This window comes from Bombus vancouverensis, chromosome 2 (genome assembly GCF_051014615.1).
Source record: "Bombus vancouverensis nearcticus chromosome 2, iyBomVanc1_principal, whole genome shotgun sequence".
Classification (NCBI taxonomy): domain Eukaryota; kingdom Metazoa; phylum Arthropoda; class Insecta; order Hymenoptera; family Apidae; genus Bombus; species Bombus vancouverensis.
In genome coordinates, this window is record NC_134912.1 from 19,469,159 (window position 1) to 19,477,935 (window position 8,777).

At 40.7% G+C, this 8,777-nt stretch overlaps 1 protein-coding gene across 1 annotated transcript; it reads right to left on the reverse strand.

The window, feature by feature from the left end:
* Positions 1 to 289: 289 nt before the first annotated feature.
* Positions 290 to 8,478, reverse strand: DopEcR (G-protein coupled receptor DopEcR). The gene is made up of 4 exons (XM_076627893.1): positions 8,339 to 8,478; positions 7,291 to 7,510; positions 5,523 to 5,952; positions 290 to 4,933 (listed from the first exon to the last, which is right to left on the reverse strand). Exons 1-4 carry the CDS (start codon positions 8,448 to 8,450, stop codon positions 4,754 to 4,756), a joined length of 942 nt encoding a protein of 313 aa, XP_076484008.1. The 5' UTR covers positions 8,451 to 8,478; the 3' UTR covers positions 290 to 4,753.
* Positions 8,479 to 8,777: the final 299 nt, after the last annotated feature.

Here is an 8,777-nt window from a genome sequence, read left to right on the forward strand (position 1 = left end):
CGCTTATCCCTGTGTCGGCGTGCACCCGGGACGTTGCATCGTAAAAGTTTAAAGCGCGTAACGATGGATCTGGACGAAAGAATCGTGGCATGCGCGATCTAATATGTACATACATACACGAAGAGACATTCGCAGCAAAATCATAACATTTTCTTCGTTCTTTTTTTCTTTCTTTTTTTCATTTATGCGCCACGATCAACCCCGGCTAAAGAATTTGCGGAAACATTACACAGAAATAAAAATATCTCGCGAAACGAAAAAGAAACGAAACATAGACAAAACTGTTGCGTTTTTGTTCAATCAATTTTATTGGAATTATTAACAATACGACGGGTGACGGTACCCTCCTTCACGATTACCTCCTCAACTCATTTACGAATCGTCGTTAGAAAGGAATTAATCATTTAACTGCGTTAAATCAACACTATATCGTATCGCTTATTATTGCTTTGACTTCGCGAGTTATACAAAGCATTCGAATGAAGTGCGAACGAAGCGAGTTCGTTCGAAAAATACTTCGTTGTCGTGAACAGGTAAAAATTCGCAAGTGCTTTTGATCTTGAAACAGGGATGGACGTGTGTATCTTAGGATAAATCTTAATTGGGATTCATCGATGTTCTTCGCAACAGATATACTTGGAAGAACGGTGAATATCGATACCGTGACTCATCGCACTGGTAAATAACTCGCATGACACTTTGCTCGTTCGTGGTAAACAATTAACGACGATACACGTCGCATAACAATCGTTAAAATTTGTCGAACAATTCGTCGAACGATCAACGAGCCGGCAATTAACAAAGAGATTGGCGTCGCGTCGCTTTTTATCTTGTTGCATTTTAGCCGGGGTGCTGTTTTACATAGCTAAAGTTTCAACTATAACGTAGCTCAAAATTTGCTTCGATTCGGTTCTACAGTTAAGACATCTCGACATCAGAGAACATCAGAGAACCGTGCTCTCGTTATTTTCAATTCGTTTCAACGATAAATTTCTCATTCCATCGAATAATCGCCATAATTCCGTTTAATAATTCGATCAATGTGACGCATTAGCGATGGTAAATTATCGAAAGAACGTTTCGACGCTCCGCACCTTAACATCTGCGTTTTCAGAGCACTTCCGGGCACCTTAACCCTTTAACTTATAGCTTGGTATATCAAAATGGCACGATAAATTACCGTCGCGCATCTAATGGTATTCGTAGCCCCGACCGGGGCGTCCGCTTACGATTTATTTATTAGAAGAGCCTTATAGTTTAATAAAACACGAAGTCTAGAGTAAAAAATAGAGTAGAAGCTGAGACTTTCTAGACACCGATTTGCGTATTGGATTTCTTCTTTAAAGGGTTAACGTTCACCATTCAAGAAATCTCAGGATCTTGCCCACTTGCTTGCGCGTGAGCATCGCTTTTTGGAGCGTAGCGGGAACAATATTTTGCTGTGCTTTTTTTTCTCTCTCTATCTCTCTCTCTCTCTTTCTCTTTTTTCTTTAGTTTCTTTTCTCCTACTTGTTATAATTCAGATAATTTGTACGAAGTAGGTACGAAGCGTGTAATTCGACGCATAATCTTCTTCCTTCGCTGTACGATCAGACGAGTAATAAAAACTTACTGCTCAACCGATGCTATATCTGCTTCTGAGACCATTCTAAACCTTGAGAACATACATACACAGAAATCGATGAATAGCCTGTAACTTTGAAGCGACGCTAATTAACTTTCGAGCGACACGTCGTTCTTCGATCCAAGTGTTTCGAATTGTATTCCCTCTTTTTTCATATATTCATCCTTTTCAACGATTAAATATCGCCACTGTAGACCAGCTAAAGAATATGCAATAACGAAATAAGATACGAAAGTAAAAACGCGGAACTTCTACCTGCGTCAAATTACTCTCTTCGATATACAATTCATTTCTGAATTGAATTTAAACCGTCGTAAGATATCCGCGATATTCTGCTTAACGAAACGGTTAATTACACGCAGCTTTTCATCGCCAATTACGTATAACACGCACACTGTTGAGGCATAAATATCGCCATGACGGAAACGTCGCGGGAAGTTCCGTTATATAAAAGCCGCGTAGCCGTGAAACATTCGTAACCGCGGTACTCAAACAGTGGACTTTATTCGCTATAGAAATGGCCAGGTTTATAAATGAATCTCGCGTTTTATTAATAGCCGTTGCTTTCTCTCCACCCACGGGAAACGGTTTTCGCTAAGTTTTTGCGTTGCGTTTCATGTCGGTCGATTTCCCTTTGAGTAAGAAACGGGGGCGAGTTTTAAATTAGATTTTCGCAGCGGACGGCCCATGACGCGACGGTTTGACCGGAAAATGGAATAATGGCGATTTAACTTTAACACGATCCACGATCCGACAACTATATAACGACGTTGCTTCCTTCGAACCGTGTTCACGGCTCTCTCGCAGTTTCTTGTACTTCCATTCAATTAATCTCGCGCATTTATTGCTTCCGTCGGCGGCCAGAATTTCGTAACGCGCCGTTGGTGAAAGTTTGATTACCATTTTAATTGAAATTCGATCCCGTATGATGGAAACACGTGCCTGCTTGAGTTTCACGCTCGATAATCGAGTTTCTAACTCCGCAAGTCCTTCACTTTCAGAAGCAGATCTAGAATCGCGCTGTGAAACGAGTCACAATCCGGCGAATCGGATCTTCCCATTCTTTTTCTTCTCCAACAAGGAGGTTTGCCTTCCGCTAAAGCAAGAACTGCTAAAAATCAGATACAAACGACACGATTCGATCGTTTAAGAGATATCAGTTGTGTCGCGTAATGTACCTGTGAAAAGTGAGCAAATAGAAGCTTCCAGTTTGTTCAAACCGAAAGAAATATTAGAATGAAAATGAGGTACTTAGAAATATTTTCTGCGACAATTCGGTAATAATTATGAAAATCACTTTAAATAAAAACGTTCGATTTCGATAGAATTATGTTCGTACACGATGAAAACCACAGAAACTTGCAAGAGGATTTAATAACTGGACGCAAGAGAAGAAATTCGAAGGAGAAGAAAAAGTAAAACGTGTCAGCCCAAGTTTGATTAAAAACGAGAAAGAGAGAGTGGAAGGGAGCCCGATCGCGAGGCCGAGTAGAGGAGGAAGCGCGTTAAAAAAAGCGTATAACCGTCGCGATCGAAATCCCGTCCGCGAGTTTTTGTTTCACATGGGCGTTCTACGGGCGCGCAGATTGACGCGGCGTCGCATTCGTAGAGGCATCTCCGTTAATTGACCTAGTGTTCTCTTGTATTTTGTGTTCGCCTGCTTAATCATCTTCCCTTCGCATCCCCCTTCGATCGATTTTAGTTTCGTAATCGCGCAGGATGCTACGCGATCGCAAGCGACTCTTCGCTCGTCCTCGTGTTATACTTTTACACGTTAATTTATCGCGACTCGCTAAGATAATTGTGTTTGAGCGTGATCTTACCACGTAGATATAGGCAACGATTAGTTTTCCGAGAACGCTCTCCTGAAACCACCGAGAGGAGAGGAACGCGCGAGAAAGCTCTCCGCGTTTCGTCGACTTTCGAGAGCGTTCTTCGAGAAGGAAAAAAGCAAAAAGTAGATAAACAGGGCGTCTCCGATTTAATTAATCCGGACTGTAACGATCAGCGTCGAGCGAACCGTCGCCAAAACGAACAGGATGTCGTCCGTCGTGAATGTTCGATCGACGATTCGTCCACGAGGATCGCGTCCCTTTCGAGAATCTTGATCGCGCGACAAACGCGCCCCAGACTGAGCTTCGATTCTTTCTTTCGGCCTTACACCACGCTCGTTCCCACGTTTTGTCGATAACGTGGATTCTTTTAATAACAGACACGTACACATCTGTATATTTATATATGTGTATATACGTATAATCGATTATATTTCAATCGAAATCGTATAGAAAAAGCAATACCCTAATAGTTTACGCGATTTCTTTAAATAACTCGAATAAGAAGTGTTTTGACGAAGAAGCGACCACGTGTCTTTGTCAGACACGTTTCTCGTTTTTTCGACGTCTTAATTTTCTTAACATCTTTTTCTCTGATCGTCTTAACGGTTCGTTAGGTTCTTAATTACACGCGGTTTGACAGTTTGAATCGAGACGAACTGATCTAACGGCAAATGGTAATTCAGTTAGCAAAAATCTTAGTCTTCGAAGTTTCGGTTTATTATCGTGGCGCTTGATTGCTCGTTGATCTTACGGAGAGATTTACGTTATTGTACTTGGCCGATCAATCGTGTTCGGCTAGGAATAATTTGTCTCCTGTGGCGCCTAAAGAGAAACAGAAAGCAATAGTCTTAATCGAATCGCGTCCACGCGAAACGGAAAATAAATGGATCGGATAAATATCCAGAGACTCTAAGGAACGATCATTTGCAAGGAAACAGTGACTGAAAAGGAAGTATTCTTCTTTCGAGGCAGAAAAGTTTGGCGCTTATCGAGGAAGTTCGTTGGTGAAAAGTCATTTCTTTTTTACTAGTTCCCTGAAATTTATTCCGTATTTTGAGACGCGACCAGATTGATCGCGCGTCTTACTCGTCGGACGTCGTGGTAGCGCTTTTCGGAACAAAGAATCTCAGTCTCAGCCTTCGAAGGAGACTCCGAGAGAACGGTGGCGGATGCAAGGAACGACCTCGAATACCGAGAGATGAAAAGCGATGCTCTAAGAATGGGGCGCGTGTTGTAGAACGCTCGCGCGCAAAAGGAAAGCGTTTCCTCTCTTGTTCTCGTAGGCGTTTGGCTTTTAATCGTCGTCGTCGAGGCCGAGCAGCTCCGGCGGAAGTCGTCTGTGCCGGCAGCACAACGTCAGACAGAGCACACGAGCCGCTAGTCGAAACTGCGGGCTCAGGGTACCAAGGACCACCGCTTTCCAGAAACTGTTCGTCACCCCCAACCACACTACTGCGAAATGGAGAAACGGCACCTGCAGCGTAAACATTAACATCTGTGAATTGTAAAAGTAATTTAAATATCGCGATACAGGTCTTCCTTACAAGGCGAAAGTCTGCGTCGTGTTATACGTCGAGAGCTTGTTATACGAGAACGAAAAGAGCGCGCAATATTATTTAACAAACGCCGAGAATTCTTCCTCTCGAAACCGTACAAACTCAGAAACGCAATAATTGCTCCAGTAGAATTGTGTCGAATTTAAATAAAACAATAGAATCGATGTAACGTATGCATCATTAGCAACGAACGTGTTAATGAAACCTGAACTTTAATTAAAGCCAAAAATATTATTTTCACCTCTCTTCACAGGCAGAAAACAATGCAAAAAAACATACAGACTATGTGAAAAAAGACCAACATACGTAAAAAGAGATCGACATAACGCGAAACCTTTATTCTAAAACTTTATATTTAAAGGCAAGCTATAACTCTCGAAACATCTAAAAGCGAGACGAAATTCACGATGTCTCGTATGAACACGTGGAGACTGACCTTTCCCCTATGTTTCGTTGCGTTCACACAGAAAGAGAGAGAGAAAGAGAGAGGAGGGACGTTTAAATTACCTGCGGCGGTCCGTTAACGACAGCGTATATCCGGAGACCGGCATACGGTGCCCAGGACACCCAAAAAGTCATCACCAGGACAAAGGACATGATATGACTCGGATTGCTCAAGTTTTCCGAGAGCGCGGTCGCGTACTCCTTGTCGTGAATCAGTACGCCGGATTTTAGTCGTCTCATCATCGTGAAGATGTAGCAATAGGTGTAGACGATGGTGATGACCGATGGGCCTAGCACGAGGATCGACAGTGTGATGGTGTAAGCAGCCATGTTGCCCCAATCGAGCATACAGATGAACGCCTCCCGGTCGAAAATCGGCTTTTGGAAACCTAGAAGAGGCGGACAGCACATCATCGCCACGCTGATCCACGTGAAGACCATCCAGCACTGGCATCGGGTTTTCGTCTGCACGGTCTCGTATCGCAATGGTTTCCTGTGAAACCGAATCGTTTTGTTAGTTAATACTCGTACGAATAGGAAAACGTTTCAAGCTAAACTTCTGTACCTGTAAAATTATGCTTTGAGAAGTTAAAACGTTTTAGTACATTCCATTTGTGTTCATAAGTATCAGGATATCTGCCGATCTCGCATAAACCGTGACAATTGACCCAGGTTATTAGAGAAATGATTAATCGACTAAAATTATTTATTCATGCAGGGCAAAGATTTAGAATACGGAAAAAAATCTGTCAAAGTTATTTGCAAGAGTGATAAGAATTATCAATAACAAATTAGTAGTATATTAACACGCGCAATTCTACGATGTTTGAGATTTTATCGAGAAATTTGAATCTGCTTCGCAAATGTATGGAATCGAAAAATAACAAGTAAAATGGAAAATAATGTACTAATATATATTAATTAATAATAAATTAGAGTGCCATCGTCCAATTCATGATTTTTAATTAACTCTCAATCTATAATTGATGATATTTATATATTTGACATACAACAACAGATTTTTTATATTGCAAAGTTTCGAATAAAATAAAGTTTCTAATAACTATTTAAGCTTCGCCTACTTGTCGTAATAAGTATTCTAATACTTATGAACATGAGTGTAGATCGAAAAGTTAAAGGTTACAATTGAGTTTGTGATAGAGAAATGAAAGGTCGAGGATACAGAATTTTCGTTCCAACGAATAATGTAAGTGGACAATTATTATATATATACAATAGTAAATGGTGCAATGTAAGTTATTGATCGAAGATGTAGGCGAAATGAATTAGAAAGGTTGTCGAAGATTGTCTAGATTTTAGTTTACCTATAATCTTGACATCGGTTATCGCTCCATCTTAGACCTATATTACTGTGATACGAATCTGTTAGACTAATAAACGATAAAGCTATTGTAGATTATAAGGAATATCAAGATTATCGTATTCTTTCCGGTGATATGTATACCGTGAACTTGAATTTATATACCTTCAACTGTATATCTAAGGATACAAAACCTACCATCTAATCGCGTACTCAAGGTATATGTATGTATTAAGTTCTACACGTAGAGAAGATGTAAAAACTTTCATCGTTATATCCAGCTTTTTGAATATCAGACGAACATTAAAAGTTAAAGTTATTTATCCGATATTCTTCTCGAATGCTACTTGTCGTTTCAAAGAATACTAATAAAAAAAAAAGAGAAAAGTTGCAAAGATAAAACTTATTAAAAAATTCCATAATATTTCTAGATCTTACAGATTTCTAGATTTATTTACATTTTATCAGTCGATACGGAAAGAAAATATTTTACGATTGGATTTTACGTACCTGATGGCCAAATACCGATCCACAGAAATCCACATGAAGGTGTAAACAGATACCGCCCAGAGAGTAACCTCCAAATAGCCAACGAGACGACACACGACGTCCCCATAGACCCATCGTCGTACCAACGCTGGATACACCGAGAGCGGAACCACCAGCAGACCACAAAGAAGGTCCGCCGAAGCGAGAGATAGCAAGTAGTAGTTTATCACCTCGGAGGGACCTATGCGGTGTGATTCTCATTTGTATTTACCTCGAGTGTGAATCACCAAACGGTCGGGTTTCACCGAATGTTACAGTTTTTATTGCTTTTTCGTTGTTCTGCGGTGACAGGGTCACCGGGAGAGGCAATTAAAAGAAACCCACAGCGACAAAGAAACTACAAGTCATTGCAACACCGATTGCCAGGGTAATATTACGAAGTCACGCATAAAATATATAAAATACTAGTACGATTAAATTTCGCTATTGTGTTATTTGATTGATTATATGCAAACATTTCTTTTAAGCGCGCGCGATAAAGCGTTCTAATATTTTATCGGACAAGTAAAAAATCGCCGCAGTTTACATCTGATATATTAACGAATTAACGACTCTAGAACTATATAACGACGTTTTCATAGATGATTAAGCCTGTTGCGTTGCTTTTATATTTTAGACTGGAAATATGTTTTAACAAAATGTTTACACAAGTCACTTTCGTGATATTTGGTAGGCATGTTGTCTTTTTATGTAAAATTACGTAACAAGATGAATGTCTAATATTCGTCCCAAATATCTTACTCCAACCATGCATTTACGACTCTTATACTTTTATATATACAGTAATAACATAATTTAACAATATTTTTATGTTTTTTTAATTCAATTCATAAGACCATTTACGAAAAGAAAAAAAAGCCCGATGTAGTCCCTTATTTTTCAAACAAATGCGTGAAATTTGTTAAAAACGTCTGAAATCTATCATTTTACAGATTACAGATTTGGTAGTTGCGGTGTTAATAAATGTGTAAAAATTCGCAGTGTAGTTGAAACATGTTACAGCACTTACCACGGAAATTAAGGTAGGTGGCGATGATGAGGAGATTCGAGAAGATGATGGCGACACTGACCACGAAGATGAGGCCCGCCTGCATGAGAGCCTCCAGCGAGGGCTCCTCCATGCCGCCACCCTTTCGAGCTGCATCCCCCCACCCGCCCTTAGGTGCTGTTACCCGTCACCCCCCCGCCGCCTTTGTCAACAGCCACTAAACAGCCAGGCGCTAGGCCTTCCTGGTAGCTTGTACCTGGTTTCACCTCCGCTTCCTGCCTTCTCCTTTCTTCGCTTCGAGACCTGCCCTGCCGCAGGCTGTCAAATCCTCCACCAGCAAATGACAAACTTTCGCCGAGATCTTTACACGAACGTACCTTCTCTAACGACCTCGTAACTTCGACGATCTTGATGGAGGATCGATATAGCTATATTGCTGCAAGCAGAGAGTAGAAATAGC

Coding starts and splice junctions, on each gene's coding strand:
- DopEcR (XM_076627893.1), bottom strand. CDS start 8,450: ATGGAGGAGCCCTCGCTGGAGGCTCTCATGCAGGCGGGCCTCATCTTC. Junction 7,511..8,338: donor CACCTACCTTAATTTCCGTG/GTAAGTGCTGTA, acceptor CACACCGCATAG/GTCCCTCCGAGGTGATAAAC. Junction 5,953..7,290: donor GATCGGTATTTGGCCATCAG/GTACGTAAAATC, acceptor TCGGTTTCACAG/GAAACCATTGCGATACGAGA.